Source organism: Serinus canaria, chromosome 3, assembly GCF_022539315.1.
Source record: "Serinus canaria isolate serCan28SL12 chromosome 3, serCan2020, whole genome shotgun sequence".
In the NCBI taxonomy this organism is placed as follows: domain Eukaryota; kingdom Metazoa; phylum Chordata; class Aves; order Passeriformes; family Fringillidae; genus Serinus; species Serinus canaria.
In genome coordinates, this window is record NC_066316.1 from 110,062,160 (window position 1) to 110,084,899 (window position 22,740).

The 22,740-nt window shown below is 47.1% G+C and overlaps 1 protein-coding gene across 1 annotated transcript in view; it reads right to left on the reverse strand.

Moving 5' to 3' along the window:
- Window positions 1–445: 445 nt before the first annotated feature.
- Window positions 446–22,740, reverse strand: part of BLK (BLK proto-oncogene, Src family tyrosine kinase) — a 43,872-nt gene continuing 21,577 nt past the window's right edge. Inside the window, exons 4-13 of the mRNA XM_050972698.1 lie at window positions 17,694–17,787; window positions 16,508–16,606; window positions 15,367–15,470; window positions 10,909–11,058; window positions 10,113–10,265; window positions 9,066–9,245; window positions 8,425–8,501; window positions 5,043–5,193; window positions 2,654–2,785; window positions 446–1,165 (exon numbers count right to left, since the gene is read on the reverse strand). Of these exons, the coding sequence (XP_050828655.1) occupies window positions 957–1,165; window positions 2,654–2,785; window positions 5,043–5,193; window positions 8,425–8,501; window positions 9,066–9,245; window positions 10,113–10,265; window positions 10,909–11,058; window positions 15,367–15,470; window positions 16,508–16,606; window positions 17,694–17,787 (1,349 nt within the window). The 3' untranslated portion in view covers window positions 446–956. The remainder of the gene's footprint in view (window positions 1,166–2,653; window positions 2,786–5,042; window positions 5,194–8,424; window positions 8,502–9,065; window positions 9,246–10,112; window positions 10,266–10,908; window positions 11,059–15,366; window positions 15,471–16,507; window positions 16,607–17,693; window positions 17,788–22,740) is intronic.

Sequence of the window (22,740 nt, forward strand, 5' to 3'; positions counted from 1 at the left end):
TGCCCTCTACTCCTCAGCCCCGAGAAACTCCTGACTGGAGACGAGCCTGAAGCCTCTTTTGGGCATTTCCCCGGGTTGGAGATTCACCAGAAACCAGGGAAATGGCATTTAAGCCCTCCCGGGCTGGGTGCAGAGTGGCTCCTGCCGTGCTGTTGCACTGGGAGCTTGTGCAGCAAAGGCTCAGCCAAGCGAGGAAGGGTTTTATTTCTGAAGTGGTTTTTTATAACGTGAGTTTTTACTTCCCAAGAGCCATCCAGATTCGCTGGGAAGGAGGGACATCTCGTGGCCACACCACGAACATCTCTCCTGCTCCTCGGGCATCGCCCCATTCCCTCCCCGGGTACCACCCCAGCATCACCCCGCTCTGCCCGGGGAGGCCCCCGACCTCTCCCTTCTCCTCCAGGGGCTCGCTCACACCCTGACGCCTCAATAAAGAAGCGGGAAATCCTCGTATCCAGTTTTTTATTACTGATTTGAGGCAGAGAGGGGGCATCACCCGGCAGGAACGCTCCAAAGCTGGTGTGGCCCAAGGAGGTGCGGACAGGACACGCTGCCAGCCCTGCCCGCGGCACGGAGGGGGTGCAGCATCGCCAGAAGAGTGGGGCAGTGATTCTTCACCCCCCACACCACCACCCTGGCCACTGACCCCTCTTCCCGGAGCTTCAGGTGCGCGGCTGAGGGGCTTTTCTCTATCCAGGTGGGTCACGAAGGAGTTTTCTGTCCTTCGCGCCAGAGGTGATGCCTCTGGGCACAACCCTCCGAGGAGCTGTGCCACCTCTCAGCCACCTCTTCAGTCTTTGCGACAGCCACAGAGCTGGCAGCATCCTCCTCCCTCGTGTCTCTCCTCATTCCCCATCTCCACGGGCGGACGGGAGGAAAAGAAACGCGGGCACCGAGCCACCGGCGGGTGGTGGCTGTCCTGCAGCGCTGTCCCCAGGGGCTGGCGGGGCTGTGGCTCACTGCTGAGGCTCGGGCTCGTACTGCTGCTCCGTGGAGGTGTAGAAGTCCTCGAGCACGGACTGCAGGTACTCGAAGGTGGGGCGCTCCTCGGGGTTGCTGCGCCAGCACTTGAGGATGATGCTGTAAAGCTCCCCGGGACACGACTCCGGGCAGGGCATGCGGTAACCCCGCTCCAGGTTGCGAATCACCTCGGGGTTGGTCATTCCTGGGGGGAAACACAGCCCAGCAGGAGTTATTCAGCACCCAAGGTGGGGGAAGGTCAGTGCTCCCTGAAGTTCACACCCAGGCAGGGCTGGAGGGTCTGTGGTGGTTCCTGAATCTGGAATTCCTGAATTCTGGAAACCCTTCCTCAGGGTTGTGCTTCCCCTCCAACCCTCTGTCCCTTCCCGATCCCCCTCTTTATGTTTGGCTTTGCACAGGTATAACTGAGGGAAGGAAAGCCAGCTTGAAGGAGCTCTTGTGACAAGAGGGACACTGAGGGGCTGGAGCGTGCCCAGGACAGGGAACAGCTGGGGAAGGGGCTGGAGCACCAGGAGAGGCTGAGGGAGCTGGGGAAGGGGCTCAGCCTGGAGAAAAGGAGGCTCAGGGGGGACCTTGTGGCTCTGCACAACTCCCTGACAGGAGGGGACAGCCAGGGGGGTCAGGCTCTGCTCCCAGAGAACAAGAGGAAATGGCCTCAGATTGTACCAAAGGACTTTTTGACTGGGTATTAAAAACAATTTCTTCATGGAAAAGGTTTTCCAGCCCTGGCACAGCTGCCCAGAGCAGTGATGGAGTCCCCATCCCTGGAGGGATTTACCAGACATGTAAATGTGGCACTTGGGGACATGGGTGAATGGTGGCCTTGGCAGTGCTGGGTAAATTCAATTTAGTGGCCTTTTGCAACTGAAACAGTTCTGTGATTCTAAGAAAGACAGCTGGGTGTGTCTGGGCACACCTCAGTGAGTACCTCCAAGCCTAGAGCAGCACTGGGTGCTTGGAAGTGTCTGGACACTCATCCTGCATTCCCAGCACCCTGCACCTGGATAAGGAATCCTGTACCTGATAAGGGATCCTGTACCCTGATAAGGAATTCTATACCTGGATAAGGGATCCTCTACTTGGATCCTGTACCCTGATAAGGAATTCTATACCTGGATAAAGGATCCTGTGCTTGGATAAGGGATCCTCTACCTGGTAAGGGATCCTATACCTGGATAAGGGATGCTATACCTGGATAAGGGATCCTATACCTGGATAAGGGATCCTGTACCTGGATAAAGAATCCTATACTTGGATAAGGGATGCTATACCTGGATAAGGGATTCTGTATCTGCATAAGGGATTCTGTACTTGGATAATGGATCCTATACCTGGATAAAGGATCCTATACCTGGTAAGGAATCCTATACCTGGATGAGGGATGCTATACCTGGATAAAGAATCCTATACCTGGATAATGGATCCTATACCTGGATAAGGGATCCTGTATCTGGATAAATAATCCTGTACCTGGATAAGGGATCCTCTGTACCTGGATAAATAACCCTGTACCTAGATAAGACATTCTGCACCCAGAAAAGGGATCCTGTACCTGGCTAAGGGATCCTGTACCTGTATAAATAATCCTGTATCCAGAAAAGGGATCCTGTACCTGGCTAAGGGATCCTGTACCTGTATAAATAATCCTGTATCCAGAAAAGGGATCCTGTACCTGGATAAGGGATCCTGCCGAAGGTGATGATCTCTGTCAGGAGGATCCCAAATGACCACACGTCAGATTTGATGGTGAAAACCCCATAGTTAATGGCCTCTGGAGCTGTCCATTTGATGGGAAATTTGGCACCTGTCCCAAAGGAAACAAAGGGAAATAACTCCTGGAGTTAGAGCATCTCCCTCACCTGTCACAGGAACAAGGATTCCCCCAAGATGAGCCCTGGTTCCTTTGGGCTCTTGGTTATGATTCTGTGGTTCTTCCTAGGAGAGGGGCTCCAGCCCTTTGGTTATCTGCACATCCTCCTCTGGACCTGCTCTATCCCAGAGCTGGATGGGATATTCAAAACCAATTTGGCAGATTTATTATGGGACTACAACAGCAGGATTTTATTCTGTATAAAATTTTTTCGGCTTTTGCCAAGAAAAAGTGTATCAGATGATCCTTGAGGTCTATTTGCAACCTCGTACTCTGTGATTCTGTGAAATCACTTATTAGAAGGAGGTTGTTTTAGCAAAAGTGCAGAAATATAACAGCAAATGTAAATTCCCCAGTCCTTAATGCTGCATAGTTTTATTAAAACCAAAATAAGTCCCTTTTTTATTTTGTCCACCAAGTTCTTGCTTAACCCACTGTGGACAGCAATGACCAAAAAGTTGCAATTTCAGTTTAGCTAAAAAAAACCAAAAAAAACAAAAAAACCCCAACCAACAGCAAAACCACCTTGATAAGTGGGAACTGATCATGTTACACTGCAGAGGAAACCACATTTTTATTTATACACATCCTCACAGGACTGGAAATCCAACTGCAGGGTGTGAAATAAGCACCTCAGTTGTTGCACATCACACTCTGAGTGACAAGGCTGGGAAATGCAATTTATGAAGTGAGAATTGGTCAAAGCAGATAGAGGAGAGGTGTTATTCCAGAGCAAAGCTGGCTGGAAAAATGATGATGGGAGCTGGGAAAGCAGCTCCTTTGTTATTAACAGAATTATACTGATTTCATCAAAGCTTCTCTTAGGATAAAACTGCCTTAAAAATTTGCAGCAAATTAAAAATTCCCTTCCATGGCAGTTTACAAATTACAATTGGGATCTTTTACTACTCTGAAATAGTTCTGCATGTTGAAATGGGTATAATTTTTATCAAAAAGTATTTTGGGGACAGAAAATTGAAAGAAATGTTTATTATCTTATTAAAAAACCCCACAAAAACTCTTACATTTCCTTTCCTTGGAGTATATTTTAAGGGAAATTTTATCTCATCCCAACTCTAGAATTGGACAGATTTTCAAAATTTGAAAATCTTCTGGTAAGTGCCACTTATGCCTGACTGAATTGTTTTATTTCAGTCATTTCTGCTGCTTTCCTTGATGCTCTGTAGAGTCCCTTTGCAATCTGAATGATTTGATCTCATGCCTGACCTCGGAGTCAGAGCTCAGTACAGGGATGATCTCTGAAGTGTTTTCCAAATTCAGTGATTCTGTGATTTATTGTTTTTCAATGTGGTCCCTCTTCTGTGGAAGGGACCTGATGTGCTCAGGGCTTGGTTTGCCTGGCACACCTGGAAGCTGCTGCTGGATCCAGATTTGTGGCTCCAGCTCTTTTATTTCCTCTCCTCTGGACAGAATCCCTGCAAAAACCTGGCCACAGGCAGCAGCCTTCACTAGCAGAGGCCAAATTTCTCCAGCAAACAACTGGAGGGGCAGCAGGACTCCCCCAGACAGAGCCAAAAGAGTTTTTCCCCCATTTCCCTCTGTAGTTTTCAGTTGTTTTTATAGTCCCCAAGCATTGCTGCATCTCCCAGGACTTTTGGGTGTTTCCGTTTCTTTTGGATTTTGGGTGTTTCTGTTTCTCTGCCTCTTGCCATGGGCTCTGCTGCCCTGTGCCTGATGCCAGCCTGGTATCCTGGCATTCCCAGGAGGGTGGGAAATAAGGGCAGTGCTGGGAAGGACAACTGTCACTGTCATATTTTCTGAAAAATCCCTTCGCCAGGATTCTTCTCCTGGGAAGCTGAGAAGCCTCAGAGAAAAAGGAAAACAATAATGATCTGATTTGCTTCTCCTGTGTTTTGCTGCTTTGGAATGTGGTTTGGACATTGTTTACCAACTGGTCATTGTTTGATTGGTTTAATGTGAATTGTTTTGACTTAATGATCAATCGTGGTCCAGCTGTGTCAGGACTCAGGGAGAGTCACGGGTTTTTCATTAGTATCTTGTTAAGCCTTCTCTCTGTATCCTTTCTCTATTCTTTAGTATAGTTTTAGTATAGCATTCTTTAACATAATATCATATAATAAAATAACAAATTAGCCTTCTAAGAACATGGAGTCAGATTTATCTTTCCTCCCTTCGTCCAGGGGACCCTGAAAATCCCAGAGACACCCACCTTCCTGTGCCAGGTACTCGTTCTCAATGAGCCTGGCCAGGCCGAAATCGGCGATTTTGCAGCAGAGCGTCTCTGAGACGAGGATGTTGGCAGCCCTCAGGTCCCGGTGGATGAAGTTCATGCGCTCGATGTAGGCCATGCCTTCTGCCACCTGGGAGGGGAGGAAGACCCCACCTTCATCATCACCTCCCCATGGGATCTCAGGTGTTTTTCACCCACCTTTGCAAAGCACAGCATTTTTACAGGGTTGCTATTGTCTCTCCACGAGCATGGATGTGCGTACGTTGCTAATGGATGGATGGATGGCTGGATGGATGGATGGATGGATGGATGGATGGATGGATGGATGGATGGATGGATGGATGGATGGATGGATGGATGGATGGATGGATGGATGGATGGATGGACAGGTGGATCAGCAGAAAGGTAAATAAACAGATATTGCACTTATACAGGTGCAGATATTCAGCTTTAACATCCTGAGCAGCCAAGTGAATCACAACAGAAGCACCACTCTCTGTTTTGCCCTGAGTCATGTCTGCAGCGAGAGCTGAAGCCACATCACTGGATTCCCAGTTTCTGCCACAAGCCTCTCCTCTCCAGTGGGCATTTTAGTCATAAACATTCCAAGTTAAATATGTGAATTTGAAAAACAAAACAAAAACAACAACAGTAACAAAAAAAAAAAAACAAAAAAAACCCCACAAAAAACTCAAACTAGCAAATCACAGAATTATAGGATGCTTGGAAGGGACCTTAGGACCTTAAAGATATTCTCATTCCAACTTCTTGCTGTAGGCAGGGACAGCTTCCACTATCCCAGGTTGCTCCAAACCCCACCCAACCTGGCCTTGGACACTTCCAGGGATCCAGGGGCAGCCACAGCTTCTCTGGGCACCCTGTGCCAGGACCTCACCACCCTCACAGGGAAGAATTTATTCCTAAAATCTAATTGAGGCACCTGGTGTGGGGTGCCTCTATCAATGACAGCAGCAGCATTTCATTGATGAGTGCTGGGGGTTGAAAAGAGAGATTGATAGAAGACAGAGATTGCCAGGTGGAATCTCAGATTTGGATTGGGCATTTATTGGGAAGGTGAGTGGATGTGTGCAGCCCCTGCCAGCAAGGGGTAGCACCCATTAAAGCTTTTAAGTGCCTGTGGCTGAGGGCAGAGCAATTTTCCACTCCATGCAGATTCACATGAGCCCTCTGCACTCACATGTGGTTTCAAACAGGATACTCACACATACTTTCCAATGCTGCATTTCTAACCTGAGTCAACACCCCTCTAGTGCAAGGGCTGATTTCTGCAGTGGAAAATGGAAGAATTGATGCAATTTCCTGTCCTGATGTTAATGAGATAGGACCTGCTGCTCAGCTCGTTCCAGCCCAAAGTGTTTTCAAGCATTTACCCTCAAGACTGACCACAGGATTGAGTGTATCAGCCCAGACTGTTCTAATTTTAACTCACGGATGTCATTGGATCAAAAATTGCACTCGAGAGGGTTGGGTGCCTGCTGAGCTGTGATGTCACCCCAACACCACAGATAAGCAGATTGCAAAATAGCTCAGTAGACTGCCCTTTCCTGCTGCTGCTCCTCCCAGAGATACCCAGGGAATGTCTCAGTCCCTGCCCTGGGGAGGGGTGCTGGGCTGGGAGAGGGAAGGATGAAAGTTGTTCTTCCAGTTGATGCCAGTGCCTCAGGGATGGGTAAAATCCTTCCTACCCCATGCTGAGGGTGACTTCTGTGGGTTTTGCATGATTGGGTTGTGGGGGTTTGGTCTGTGTTCAATTATCCTGGTCCTGCTCTGTGGTGCAGGTTGCCCAGAGAAGCTGTGGCTGCCCCTGGATCCCTGACAGCATCCCAGGCCAGGCTGGACAGGGCTTGGAGCAGGCTGGGATAGAGGAAGGTGTCCCCACCCACGGCAGGGGGTTTGAAATGAGATGGTTTCTCAGGTCCTTCCATCCCAACCCATTCCATGATTCCATAATTTTGTAACATTGACCGAAATCTTTGCTCAGAGTCACCCAGAGATTGCTCTGGTCCTGCACAGAAATGCATCTTGCCAGCTTCTGGGGAATGCTCCCACTAACCCCAAGGGCTCTGTAATATGGATTAATTGGAATAAGGAATTAATGAATTAATTAATTAAAGGAATTAATTAATTCCTTATCCTCAGGAACTTAACACAAACCACAGACTGTAATTTTCAAGAGAGGGAATGAAACAATAAAAGATGGAGGGAGGGAAGTGGAGATTTCAGGAGAGGAGGGAAGGAGGGAAGTAATTAAGTCAAATACCCTAAACAGGGAGAGTGCATTTGTCTCCATAACATCTCACAGACAACAATGATGAAGCTGCAGATATGGAAGATTTATCAGTAGTGATGAAGGAAGGAACAGAAAGAGGTTCCTCTGCACCCCTATGGAAAGTTCAAAATAAAAATGACAGAAGGTGGCACTGCTTTAAAGCACTTAAATCTTTTCATTCTGGTTAAAGCAAGAATTAAAGTATTTCACTACAATAAACCATTCCCTCAAATATTAAGATTTTCCAGTTGTTAATTTGTTAGAAAGCAACTCTATGTGAGGGCTGGAACCAGCAAACTTTGCACATTGTTTCCTCAAGTCCACTTTGACAAGAGAGGCTGAGTGATTTTATGGATAAATCCCATATTCAGCCTGATGCTTTAGGGTTTTTTGGGGCTTTTTTTTTGGCCAGTATTTCCTAATTAGCCTGACTCTGCTCTGGAGGAGCCAAATTCTGTCAACAGCTGTCTGGGACCAAAGTGCAGTGATTTAGCCATTCTCATTCTTCATGTGGTTTCACTAATTTTGCCCTATTTGTGTTAAAGACACTTCTGGACTAAAATTTCAAGCTGCAGCTATGAGGATTTGCAGCCTAGGGATGCTTAAAAGATAAAATTGTTTTGTTTTCCTAAAGAGCAATATTCTCAGATCTGAGGATCAGAATATCCTTTATGCCTCATCCTCAGAAGGGCAGGACTGCTGGTCCTGCATTGGAAGTCTCTTTGTTGAGCTTTTCCTCCTTTATAGGTAAAAAGAAAAAAGAACTTTTTTCCTGCTCAGCAAGGAAGAAAAGCAAAATAAATAAAATCAGACCAAAACAAATCCAACCACCCCCCAAAAAACCCAAACTGCAGATCTCTAGCTCTGCACAAAGCTTTCAGAGGGTTGCCTTAAGGACAGAGCTGATATGCACATGGACAGAGAAGGATGAGGAGAATCCCTAAGAAAACACACACCAGGAGGAGCTGTTCTTCTCCAGGAAATCTCTGCTCTCACTGACTTCAGACTTGCAGGAATTTCACTGAGTTATAACAAAATCTTGGATCCTTTTCCCACCCACTGTTCACTGACCTGAGCAGAGATATCAATGAGTTTGGGGAGATTCAGTTGGTTTCCTTCTTCTGTCTTCAGGAAATCCAGCAAACACCCTGCAGGAGAGGAGAGGAGAGACTGCTGTCACTCTTCTGAATTATCTATAAATTTGTTTTCCCTGATGCTTCTCTGAATACATGCAACAAATATGCCTCCATGCTAAGGGAAATCTCAGCAGCCAGAATGGTTGTCCACTGGAGTCTCTTTCACTAGGAAAGCTCCCAGACAGCCCAAATTCCCCTCTGTTTTGCACAGATCTGTTGCAAACTGCTGGGCATTCATAGTTTGAACTGTTATAAACAAGAGGGGAAATAGTAAGGACAATTTCACCATGAAGGAAGTAAAAACCTGAAACAAACTTCCAGTGAGAACAGTGGGGAGGAGAACTTTAAACACTCTTCAAACGGAGCATCACCATAATTTTTTCATCACCCAGAAAGCCTCTGTTTGTATCAGAATCAAACTTTTGGGTCACTTGCTTGCAGATTTGGTACAACCCCTCCTGCCCACCCTCATTCTGCACGGGAGCAGATCACCAAAGAGGTTGTGGCCAGATCACTGGCCAGATCACCAAAGAGGTTGTGCAGAAGCCCAGCACAGAGCTCCAGGAGGGTTTTTACCATTGGCCATGTACTCTGTCACAATGTAGATGGGCTGCTTGGTGACCACGGCGTACAGCTGCACCAGTTTGTTGTGCTGCAGCTTCTTCATCAGGTTTGCCTCTGCCAGGAAGGCATCAGGATCCATGCTGCCCTCCTTCATGGTCTTCACAGCCACCTTGATGTTGTTCTTGTAGTAGCCTGCAGGGAGATGATGGTGTTCTGAGGAATTTTGGGCTCTCTGCAGGCTCCCTGGGGTTGTGTAATAAGGAGAGCTCATGGAGCAGGAAACCACAGGAACAGCTTGAATCCCTCATGAAGGAACATGTGGTAAATCCCAGTGCCAGCAGGTGTGAGGGGAGAAGGGACACTCATGTCACAGCTGTCAGCCCACGAGGCTGCATCAGGGATGGTCCCTGCAGTGAGCCCATCCTCACACAGCCCACCCAGACCCTTTCTGGGTGAAACCCCTGGGGGCTCCCGTCAGCTGGGCTCTCAAATCATCCAAATGCCATCCAAAAAAGCAGGACTGAGCAGTCAGCACATGAACTCAGCCTGGTCCTGTCCACAATCTCCATTTCCAAGGCAACCAGCAACCACAAAGAGGGTGGCAAAGGAAGCTGAGCTCCCCCCACTTCCTCTCCTGCTGATTAGCAGTTGGCAGGAGGGCATCAGGGATGGAGATCTGGGCTAAAAAAGTGGAACAGAGAGGCAGAAAAGGTGGGAAAATGTCACCCAGGTACCCTACTGGGTGTGACTTAGGATCACTGGCATCACTACAGTTGTGCCCAGGATTCTCAGGAAGAATGAGTGCATATCCCAAGAGATGAGTATATAGTGACTTCAAGACCCATGCCCTGTGAAACCCTTGCTCAACCCCTGATCTCTGCAAACATGAGCTGTCCACTCCTTCCCAGGAATCCTCTGTGTGTGTCCATAAATATGCGTTTGTCCTTAAGGATCCTCACTCCTAGAACAGTCTTGCCTTAGGGAAATAAAAGGGCTTTCCATCTCCTCTCTTTATAACTTTTTTTTTTTTTTTCCTGGAATGGAAGGAATTCCACTTACCCATCCACACTTCCCCAAATTGCCCACTGCCCAGCTTCTTCACAAGCTTCAGGGCCTCCCGAGGGATCTCCCACTCGTCCTGGGCCCAGGGTCTCTGGGGAACCAGGGATGTGCAGGGAGCTGTGAGGCGCTGGCACAGCCCATCCCCTTTCTCTGGAGGAGGACAAAGCACAGCACAGTTCAGTGGGAGGGCAGAGAAAACCTCCTCCTCCTTCCACACATGCCAGGAAAAATCAACCCATGGAAACCTCCACAACCACACAGGGAAGTGGTGGAGCCCCCAGCCCTGGAGGGATTCAAAAGCTGTGGGGATGTGGCACTTGGGGACATGGGTTAGTGGTGGCCTTGGCAGTTCAGGGGGAACAGGTGGATTCAGTGGCCTTAGAGGGCTTTTCCAATGTTTATAATTCTCTGATTTCATGAAAAGCTTCAACCACAGGGATCAATGCACTCAGAATGGTCCCAGTCAAAGGGGAAAGCTCAAAGGGAGCCATAGAGGAACAAATCATCCTGCCCAGTTATTCCAAACCCTGCTTCCTATGCATCCCTCCTTCATATGCTGGCAACATTCACCTCTTTCCTTTCCTGATGGGAGACTCTCCCTGACTTTAGGGCTGGGGGCAGAGCTCACCCTTGCAATTCCCTAAGGTGGAAACCAGGACATGGGTTCTGGTTGTAGGATCACACCTGCCCCACGAGAGCGAGTGGAGCAGCTGTGCTGTCTCCCAAACCTGGACTCCCTCTGTCCCCACTCTCTTCCAGGACACAAATCCACGAGGGCAGGCAGACAACTCACGGCTGTAATGATGGATGAGCTCTGGCAGGCTGGAGAAAGTCATCCTGGGGGAGATGTAGTACCCCCCTCCATCCAGGGAGCGGATCCTGTAGTGTTTGATGATGTCCCCGTGGGCAGAGTTGTGGTCTCTCACAGACAGGGAATAGGCATCTGGAGAAGGAGCAAAGGAGCTGTGAGGACAAACTCCCTCCCCTGAGTCAGGGACTAGCTGCCTCCCCTTTCCATGGCTGTGAACAGCTCTAACACAGCCCTGGCTGATGCCTTTCCAGGGCAAGTCCCCCAGAATTTACAGCTTCCCTCTCTCCAAGGCAAGAGGACAGGATAAAAGTTCATCAAAGCTTTAACTGATCCAGTCCAGGCTTCCTGGAGTAACAGCTGCCTGTGCTGTGGCCAACAGCCCTGTGGAAGCACTGTGGGGACCAGCAGCACCTCTGCAGGCAGAGCTGTCAGATGTTCCCTAGGTCAGGATTGTCTTTCCACAGCTCCATATTCCCATCTCAGCTCGGCCAAACTCAGCATTATGAAATCAGAACGGTTTGGGTTGGAAAGGACCTTAAATTTCATCCAGTTCCACCCCCTGCCATGGGCAGGAATGCCTTCCACCATCCCAGGTTGCTCCAAGCCCTGTCCAGCCTGGCCTTGGACACTTCCAGGGATCCAGGGGCAGCCACAGCTTCTCTGGGCACTCTGTGCTAGGGCGTCCTCACCCTCACAGGCAAGAATTTCTTCCTAACATCCAATCTAAACCTGTCATCTTTCAACTTAAAGCCAATTAAAGCCATTTTCCTGTGGATTAAACATTATTAAACTTGTGCCAAGGTCACTGGTTCAGCTGGGGGGGTACAGAAGGTGGGTTCAGGAGAATTGTCTTGTTCAGCCACAAACTTGTGACCATGGCTAAACCAGATCTAGACATTCCCATCTGGAATCTTGTCCTCTTTGGGCTTTAAGGGAGCTGCTCAGCCATCCCTCCATGAGAGTCTAAACCAAGGCTGGTTTTCAGTGCACAAAAGCATCACTAGATGTTGCTGCAGAGCAGAACTTCCAGCCTGTGTCAGTGTGGCTCAATGCAGCTTAGCAGTGGGGTTTTTTCCCCTTTGTCTGGATTGTATTTCTGGAATGAGTTGTTACAAGCCTGCTGGGCTGTTCTAAGCCTAATATGTCACCTGGGCTGATAAACTGCCCATTTTTGATGGTTTTTAATGAAAAGGCAAGACTATACATGTTTAAAAGTGTGCATATGTTCATGCAGGATTATGAAAAGAAGGAACAGCAGCTCTGAAACCCTACTCCTGCACGTGAGGGGAAAGTTTATTAACATAAAATCCTCACAGGCTGGGGTTTCTCCATCCCAGCACCAGCAGTTTTCCCTACACTGTGCCTGGAACCCATCTGCATTTATAAAAAACAGCAAAAAACTCGCCACCTCTGTGGATATTTGCTCTGTTGGAGTGATCATAAATCTTTACAAGCAGAGTTTGGAAGAGTCTGAAGTTTTCCCAAGTGCCAGCAATCATTCTGAGAGGACTCCCTTCCTGCAGAGACCAGATCTGCTGGTGTAAAATTTATGGAAAAAACTGGTGGTTTAAATGCAGAGCCAGAGAACCTCAATTTGATGTGATGGTCTCCTCAGCAGAGGAAGCCCCTTGGTTCTCTTTCCTTCACTGTGAATGTCAGGCAGAAGACAAATCTAGAAGCCTTTTTGATTTGATCAGTCCTGCAGCTGAACAACTGAGAAACAGCCCTGAAACATCTTCAATGATGAAATAAAATCTTGAGGGAAAGGCAAAGAAATGGCTCTGCCGGCTTCTCTGGGGTACCAACGTGGCTCTAAGGTCCAAAATAATGATAATAAACATCAAGGCCAAAGGCTGGACTTGATAATCATAAGAGATCTTTTTTGACCTAAATGATTCTGTGGTTCTGTGAAGAAGAATATGATATTGATGACAATGCCTATTATTATTATTATTATTATTATTATTATTATTATTATTATTATTATTATTATTATTTCTATTATTATTTCTATTATTATTTCTATTATTATTTCTATTATTATTTCTATTATTACTATTGCTGTTGCTATTATTGCTATTATTGCTATTAACTGTTTTTAACTTCCATGATTGTTGTTGAGGGTGATGACATTGTTTTCATTTCAAAGAGGCTGAAATGCTGTCCAGGCCAGGCTGCAGCCCAAGAGAGTTGGGATCATGTGGCACAAGACCAGGAGGGTGCTTGATGTGCCTGGGTCACAGCTTAGGGTTTGTGTGGGATTTTTACAGGGCGAGGGCTGCTCAAGGAAGGAGCCAAACGTGGTGTGAAGGCAGCTGCACTGAGGCCAAATGATCCTGCAGAAGGAAATCCAGGAATTGATGACAAACACCTTTGCAAAGGGGTGTCTGGTGGCAGGGAGTCAGCAGGGAAGAAGACACCTGCCCTGTTTGCCAATGTGGTTGCACCCAAAGTACTCTTCTCCCACAGGATCTCCTTTCCAGGCACCACCAACCTTTTAAACTCTCCCACACCTTTCAGAGACAGGGCCAATTTCTCAGCTGCCAGTGTGAATTCCTACCCTGTCATTAAGCTAATGACTGCATCTCAGCCCCAGTCACAGTTTAATTTGCTGCAGGGAGCATGGTGGAGCTTCCTTGTCCTCCTCCATGGCCAATTACTGTGCCCTTGGGAGCTGCTGTACAGAGGCAAGGCACTGAAAAATTCAATTCTTCCTTCACAGAATCACAGCATGGTTTGGGTTGGAAGGGTCCTTAAAATTAATCTTGTTCCACCTCCTGCCATGGACAGAGACACCTTCCACTAAACCAGGTTGCTCCAAGCCCCATCCAACCTGATCCCTGTTCCCAGAGACAGGAGAAAATGAAAATCATTGCCTCCTAATTCCCTCTGATGATGTCCAGGATAGCCAAAAGGAGTTCTTGCTCCTCAGCCTCCAGGGACATTCACCTGCTCTGCAGTCCTGCACCACATCCTGGGACAGACCTGGGCTGGTAAAGAGTCCAGAGTACAAAACTGATGGAACAATTTCTCCATCAAAACGTTGCCCAGCCCTGGCACAGCTGCAGGGCAGTGATGGAGCCCCCATCCCTGCAAGGGTTTAAAAGCCACGTAGGTGTGGCCCCTAGGGACATGTGTTTAGTCCATTTCCTGCTCCTATGGCTCTCAGCAGCCCCTGAGATCCTTCCCAAGGGAAGGGCAGGAGCTGAGCTGGATGCAAAGGCTGAGCTCAGAGAGGTTCCTCCTGCTGGGAACAGAGATGCAGGAATGCTGCTGGGAGCCAGGAGCCTGTGGCTCAGCACAGCTGGGGGAATGTGTTCCTGCAGCTTTTGGAATGATTGTTACGCTACAGTAGGCAAGAGCCATTTGTAGGATGGAGGAACCAGACTGTTCCCTCTCTTACTCTTTGGCCTGGGCCTTTGGAAGTATTTGGGAAACAAGTCAAGGAAAAGAAGATTCCGCATGATTTCAGATGGGTGCTCCAACTCTCTACTGAACAAGTCACAGTTGGACACCATGATCTGAAAGGTTTTGCAACCTAAACAATTCCTTGATTCTCTTGGGAAGACACAAAGCACCTTCTTTGAAATGTTAAGGGAAGACTCCTGCATCCATCTGGAAGGAAAGGAACCAAATGACAGCAAGACAAAAACACTTTCCTGCACGACTCCATGGATCTGGTTCAGAGCAGAACACGGGGCCATCATGAACATCTCCATGCTGTAAACACACATGATGTCCCAGAGGAAGCAAGGAGAAAAAAGTAGGAAAGAAAAAATAACGAATTCCCAAGGGAAAACCTAAACTAACTTCCAGACTCTATGAATTAACAGCATGGAACAAAGAAATTGAAATTACATGGCTTTCTATTATGGTTAATAACTATATCCACTGCCCAAGAGGAGTGGCCACAATGCTCTGGCCCTTCCATCCTCACTGGATCAAAAGTGAGACGTGTTCATATGGAAGGAAAGTGAATTAAATCCATCTATCCTGCCCCAGCCACTCTCCTTCCAAAAGTTCTGTTTTGTATGAATTCCCCTCGCTACAAACAATCAGGAAAAACACGTTTTCCCTAGGAAAAGGACTTTTTTCCAAACTGTTCAAGTTTCTGTTGCCAACAGGAGAAATATTCCTTCAAGAGTGTGTAGAAATATCTCTTAAAAAACTAAAAAAATAGAGAGAGAGAGACATTTCCTTGGGAAAAAAAGGAAAAGAAAACCTCCTAAACTATTTTGGAAAATCTGCTTATTTGTGTTCCTGTGTCTCTGCCATGAACTCTGGTGGAAGAGCCTCTCTTCCCACAGCCAGAACTGCCCAAATGAGTAAATCATGAGCAAATCATTGCCCTCCAAACCCCCAGCTCACTCCTAGAGCCCTGCTGAAGGTTTTCCAAGCCTGGGCAACAATGAGGAATTACCTTTGCTCCACAGATCTCACCTTTGGTGGTTTCACTCTCCCTGACGAGGAAAGAGCCAACTTTGTTCCCAGGAGACAACAGCAGCCTTTCAGCATCTTTTCTGCTCAGAGTTCTGAAATACCACCTGGAGACAGAAAAGGTGAAAGCATGGCTTGAAAAGGAAAAACTCTACAAAAAATTTTAATTCTTTCCAGTTAGTTCTTTTTTATATTAACCATTACACTGTGAAACTGAGGGTTGTTTTTATCAGCAAGTAGTTTTCTATCTGCTGGAAAGTGGCAGTAATAATCTGTTTTGGGTAGATTAACACCAGATTTGGATCACTTTGGACTTGTTTCACAGCCTGGAAATTCAGACAGTATGGGGAGTAGATGGGATGTGCAGTATCCCACACAAAGTTCAGGCTTTAGATACAAAGAAATTTTATGTCTCAGCCACATTTCTGTGCACTGCTAAATATTTGCTGAACTCAGTGATGGTTGTGTCTCTCCAAGAAGAGATTGCAGGCAGGACTGATCATTTAGAGCTGAATGCCATAGAGGAGGATAACTCATGGAAAAAAATTCTCCCTCTGTTTGTATTGCCGGCAAAATAAACTCTTTGGACTCCAGCCTTTCATTCAATCTTCTTTGCAGGGAGGCTGCATCTGGGCTCATTTAAAAAAACAGCACTGTAGGTCTGGGTGCTGGCACTCAGTTTTCTGTCTTGTTAAATTGTTGGTGTGGCCCCTGGCAGATCCAAGACCTGGATCAGTGCCCCCATCCAGAGATTCCCAGTTTACAAATGGATACTCTCTTGGAAGGTGAAGAGGTTTAAAGCCACTTGTTTGGGTGGACTGGCCCCGTGGGACCAGAGGATGATCCCTGACACTGCCACCATAACCTTTCTGTTGTCCCCCCCAAATCCTTGTTTTCCACAGTGGGTGCAATCAATGGGACAAGAACCTTTGCCCACTTTCCCCTAAACAACTTCATCCTCCCTTTCCACACCAATATGATGACTAAAAACTTGTCCTGAGCTTTTGGGCAGCATTGTTTGAGATGAAGAAAGACCTCCTGCCATCCAGCCCAGCAGTCACATCTTCCTGCCATCAATAAAGCTCCTCCTGGAGCTCGTTGAGCACAGCATCCATGTTGACCTCTCAAAAGCTTTCCCACTTACTTTTCCTCTTCCAAACTGTCCGCTTGTGCCACGAAGTTGCTGGGGATGTATCCTTTCCTCCCAGTGCTGAGGGACTTTGCCAGCCACCAGTCCCCCTCTCTGCAAAGGGAGCAGAGGAAAAGTTTTGAGTGCCCAGAGGAGGTTTTGTGAAAAGCTGAGGCTGTGGGGATGTGGATTGTGGGGTTTGAGCATTGCAGATGGACTAGGACTCCATAATCCACCCTGCAGTTCCCTCTGGGTTCCCAAGCACCAAAACCAGGCTGGTAGCTGTTGGTGTTTCAGGGACTTGTGGAGGTGACAATCTCTTCCCATGAATGTGGAGCAACCACAGACCCAAACCTTTGCCACACACCTCCAGTGAGAGGAGGGGCAGCTGGGTCACAGGGTGTATTTTGTCTCCTGAACAGGGCACTGGGGTCCTTTCTGCTCCTTCCTTTGTGTTCCAGACACCCCACCGTGCTGTCCCACTGCTGACTGAGCCACCAGCTGTGGCCCAAAGCCATCCCCATACAGGGGATTCTCCACCTCCTTGTCCCACAGGTTCCAGCCCATGGCATGTGGGTGAGAAATGTCACCTCTGGAGGCCACCTCAAACCTCCAGCAGTCAAGGCCTGGGGGCCCCAAGCTCACCTCTGCCCTGGTATGGACTGGGCCTCTTCTGTGGTGACTTTGAGAAGTTGAAATGAAACCTCACAAGTGTCTGGCTCAGTTCTGTCCTTTCCTCTGACTACACCCAACCCACATCCTTTGCAGAAGCAGAATCAGCACAAACACAGGACAGGAGCTGGGTTTTTTTGGTTTATTTTTGGTTTTTTTTGGTTGTTTTTTTTTTTTTTTTTTTTTTGTTTTGTTTTTGTTTTTTTGTGGTTTTTTTGTTGTTGTTGTTTTGTTTGTTGTTGTTGTTGTTGTTGTTGTTGTTGTTATTTATGCTACTTCTGCACCCACAGGTACTGACAGCAAAGAGGGTCCCAGCACCACCCAGGCAGGGACAGTACCCAACCCCAGAGTATCTGTGACCCATGGCAGTGTCACCCTGCAGAGAGAACAGGGTACCCACAGCCAGCTCTGGAGCACAGCCAAGGCACAGGCTCAGCTCTGGTCAGCTGCAAAGTGGTGGCTGACCCCAAGGTTTCCCCTTTCCCAGCCTCCCTGTACTCATCTTTGAACTTCCTCCTGGGTCACTTACTTGGAGAGGACCTGGAGTTTCTCCCCTTTGACCAGCTCCAGGTCACGGTCACTTGAGGCAGGAAAATCATACAGTGCAACCACAAAAAAAATATCTGAAAGAAGAATTAACTCCTTTGCATCCAGACTGTTCCTTGAGTGGCTTGATGAACACCGGGGTGTATGGTGGGGCATTCCAGCCCCTAAACACAGGGCTCTGTCATCCTCCCACCCCCAAATCCAACCTTTCCACCAACCCAGCTTTCCTGCTCACCACAACCTCTGCTCAGGGACTAACACTGATTCAACAAAGTATGAATTTTTAAAACACTGCAGAACCACCCCCCAGTCCACAAAACCCAGATTGTCAACAAGAAAAAGGGGTTTTTGTGGAATTAGAAGGGTCATAAATACCCTGTCAGAGTTCAGCCTGAGTTTTACACAGTGGTAAATTAAAACTGCAGCATTTCCCATGGTGGCTGTGGAATTTGACTCAAAATGATGTGGGGTTTTTTGATTGAAAAATGTATTAAGTCATTGCAGTTTCTGTTATTTGAGGCTGTTTCTAGGATTTAGCTCTCCTTGGGCTCATGGCCTGTGGCCTGTGCTCTGGGCTCAGCTGGTATCTTGTCATCCCTCCCTCTTGAACACTTTTCCTTGTAGCGAGTGAGTCACGGAATGGGTTGGGTTGGAAGGGACCTTAAAGCTCATCCAGTCCCATCCCCAGCCTTGGGCAGGGACACCTTCCACTACACCAGGGTGCTCCAAGCCCTGTCCATCCTGGCTTTGGTCACTTCCAGGGATGGAGTAACCCCAGTTTCTCTGGGCAACCTGTGCCAGTGCCTGCCCACCCTCACAGGGAACAATTCCTTCCTCACATCCAACCCAAACCTGCACTGTGCCAGTTTAAAACTGCTGCCCCTTGTCCTGTCACTTTCTGCCCATATCAAAAATCCCTCTCTCTCCTGTTTTTGAGCCCTGTCCATGTGCCACGATGCTCTGGCCCAGCCCAGGCTGATCTCTGTGGGCTGGAGCTGAATCTCTTGGTTTGCAAACCCCGGAGGTGCCGGGGCTGCTCTCGGGGAAGCGCTGCAACCTTTCCCCTGTGCTCTGCACGCACGGAGCTGCTGAAGCAGAAAAGAGCAGCTATTCTGGGGCAAATCAGAATTTATAAAAAGAATCAGCGCATGTGCAGCATCACAAAAATCAAACCAAAACACCGGGGTGAAAAAGAAAAAGAAAGGAGAGGGAGGGAAAGAAGGAGGAGAAGAAGGAGAAGGAGAGGAGAAGGAGAAGGAGAAGGAGAAGGAGAAGGAGAAAAACAGAATAAAAAAAATTACAGGAAAATAAAAATTTAAAGAACAAAAATTAAAGAAAAAGAAAAAAAAGAAAAATTAAAAGAAAAAGAAAAATTTTTAAAAACTAAGCAAAAATTTAAAGAAAAAATGGAAGAAATATTTAAAGAAAAATAAAAAGAAGAAAAATTTAAAGAAAAATTTCAATAAAAATTAAAGAAAGAAAAATTACAGGAAAATTACAAGAAAAATTACAAGAAAAAGAAAAATTACAAGAAAAAGAAAAAGAAAAAGAAAAATGTGAAAAAGAAAAATTTGAAGAAGAAAAATTTGAAAAATAAAAATTTGAAAAGAAAAAGAGAATTTGAACTGTGCTGCAGGAAGGCTTCAGCTTGTGCTCAGCCTAATTAATGCACTGAGACCAATGGACAGCCTATTATTAGCATTTTTCAAAACAGCCTGTCAAGCCACTGTCTTTGGGTGACCTTTTCAAATAATGCCACCAGCAAGCGAGCCAGACTGGCCCTTTGTCACAGCAAGATAACCGTGTCTCTGGGGTGACTCGGGGTTTGTGTCTGTGCAAGGCTGGCTGCTGCTCTGATGGCAATTTGTTAGGGAGGAGAAAGGGTCAGCGTGGGAGGAAAGGCGGCTTTGGAAAGCAGAGCCCTGAGCAGCTCCCTTCAGGCTTTTGAGAAGGAAATTGGAGATCCATGAGAGGTTCCAGCAGAGCCTCTCTCCCAGGATGGGAAAGGGATGATCAGTCACGAGGGAGAATGCTTTGAAGTCTGAAAATAGCTGGCACAGTTGGGGGCTTCCCCTTGAGGCAGCTCGAATTAGCACTGCACCCAAACTCTGTCTGCCTCCTTGAGAAAGTTGTTATCACACATCTGCTCAGACATGAAAGGGTTTGGGGCATGTGCCTCCTGTGAGGTGTCCACCACCAGCCTGCCATCCACACACACACCCTCCTGGTCCTCTTGAAAGGGAAATAATGCTGTGATCACACTCGTGCTTGGAAAAAAAGGGGCAAGTGTGTAAATGTCTTCAAGCCCAGAGTGGCTGTGTAGTCCAGAAAATGAAAATGGAGTTTTGGTCTCGAAACGACTGACATAAGTGAAAATAAATGAAATTAAAAAAAGAGAATACAGCAAGGACAAAAAGGGTTTGCATGCTGAAAAAATACTTTATCACCTCTTATCCCAAAACAGGCGCTGAGAACGCTGCACACTGAAACGAGCCAGAAGAAAAGCTCTCTCTGCCCGAGCTAGCAGGAGTTGCCATCTCATGATGAAAGGGGCTCTTCCTGTCCCTGAGTCCATCACCCCATGAGAAACACATGGATTGCACTGCCTTGGCCAGTCTGATCCACTCAGGCCACGAGAGGCTCGTTGGGGCTGTGAGGAGCTCTCAGATAAAGCTGCCAGCCCCAGGACTTTGATTGGGAGCCAAACACATCCTGGCTCAGAGCTGCTGTCAGCAAAGTCTGATACCAGCAGGGTTTGCAGAGGCTCAGTGCCAGTTTGGTGGCTCAATAGGAGTGATTTAACCAGTCCTCCCACTGCTGGCTTCTCCTGAATGGAAGGTCTTTGCAACCACCTCATGGCCACAAAGCAGGGCTCAGACTGTGCCAGGGTGTCCCAGAGGATCATCCATTGGCTTAGGGCCATTTTGGGATGGTCATGGTGTGAGTGACAACTTGCAGGACACGTTGGCCAGCTGGGTGCACTGAGCTATGGCTTACTGCTGCTGGGAATGGGGTCAGCTTTCTGTTTCAGCCTGGCATGGGCTGGTTGGAATCATTGAATCCTAAACTTGGGAAAGATCTCTAAAGTCATCAAGCCCAACCATTTAACCCAGCACTGCCAAGGCAACCCCTAAACCACGTCCCCAGGTGCTACATTCCTGTGGCTTTTAAATCCCTCCAGAGATGGTGATTCCATTGCCTGGGCAGCCTGACCTGAAGATTGATAACACTTTTTGTGAACATTTTTTTCTTAATATCCAGTTTAACGCTCCTCTGGTGCAACTTAAAGCCATCTCCTCTTGTCCTTTCACTTTTTACCAGGCAGAAGAGCCCAGCCCCTCCCTGGCTACAATCTGATTTCAGGGAGTTGTGCAGAGCCAGAGGGTCCCCCTGAGCCTCCTTTTCTCCAGGCTGAGCCCCCCGCAGCTTCCTCAGCCTCTTCTCCTCAGACGTGCTCCACATCAAGGCAAACATTTTTGGTTAGAAGTTTTTTAATTTCCCACTGAAAACTCAGCCTTTTCAGTAGAAACAACCCTTCCTTCTCCCACTTCAGCTCAAACTCACGTTTCTGACAGCATTCCTTTCAAGCTCAAAACCACCTTCAAGTAACAACAACAAAAGCAACCAAGAATTTCAGCATTAACTTTGACACACCCCAGGAGACCTCAAGTTCCAGAGCATGCTAACCTTCACACCCTGAAACTCTGTCCTGTTCATGTTTTGGTCAGCAAGAGGCAAGTGAAGAGGTGGAAGAAGTCGTGGTTCCTCACCAAAAGAAACGACCTCGCAGAGACTTCAACTCCTCATGATGTTGCAGGTTATTAAAATGCCTGAGGACCAGCACCCAAACCCACCAGCTCTTTCCATCAGGGGGATTTAAATCCAGCTGTGAGCAGCTGGCAGGGCAAGGGCAGGGGTTATTCTACTTATTTTCTATGTCTTATCCATCCAATGCAAGCAAACAGCAGCCCTACCATGGGACTCTTGGATGTGGGGCCCACCTTGGGTCAGGACTTTGCAGTGCTGGGGGCTTTGGGGGTTCAGAATGAAAACTTTGGCTCCACAGAGACTTAAAATCAGCCTTAAAAACTTTGTGACCGCTCAGGAAATGGTGTTAAAATGAATGGAAGATTCACACCCTGGGAAATCACCTGAAGTGAAAAAGGATTGGTGATGCCACGTGCACCACATTGAATGCAGAGTTCTGCACCCCTTTCCTGCCTTTGTGTTACTTCCATGAGGATAAATAATGTCAGGAGGAATTAGGTTTTTGTTAAAAATAAACAAATTAATGATTTCTGAGACAGAGGTGTGAAAGCTGGGAAATGTGAGACAATTTCAACAACTGGATACCAGAAAAAAAACCAAAGAAAAATAATTCAAAATGCAGGGAGAGCAAAAACAAAAAGCCACAAAATTTTTAAAAAAACAGGAAAAGAAAGGGTTGATTTTACATCATGTGCCACACTTCCATAGCCAATAATTTTCCCTGATTGAATTTACAGTGCTCCCACAGGATTTAATTCATCTCTCTGAATTTATTTTTTTATGTGATGTGATTGCCTGGATTTTGTGTTTTCTCTTTCAATTTACTTGAATTGCTGTCACTTAGGAGAAGATCTCTGCTATCTCAAATATCTTGCTTGGTTCTTATCAGCCTGTTTTGCCACACAGGGCACAGTCAGATGTACCATCATTTCAGGAAACTCAGACACTGGCAGAGAAAAATAGGAAGTTTTCCAGACTGTCCGTGTGAATATTCCTCCAGAACTGGAACTGAATCTAATGAACAAAATTAGTTTTGAGAGTTGAAAATGGCTAATATTGTACTTAATCCATTTTTTAGCATCTTTCAACTTCTGCCTTTGGGCATGAAGGAGAAGTAAAATCCGCCTCCTTGATCACAATTTCTGCTGTGACTCTGACCAGAGTGGAAAAAAACCCTGTGATAAAAATCCTGTGATAAAAACCCTGTGATAAAAACTCTGCGATAAAAATTCTGTGACAAACTGACAGTCCCTGCTCAGCTG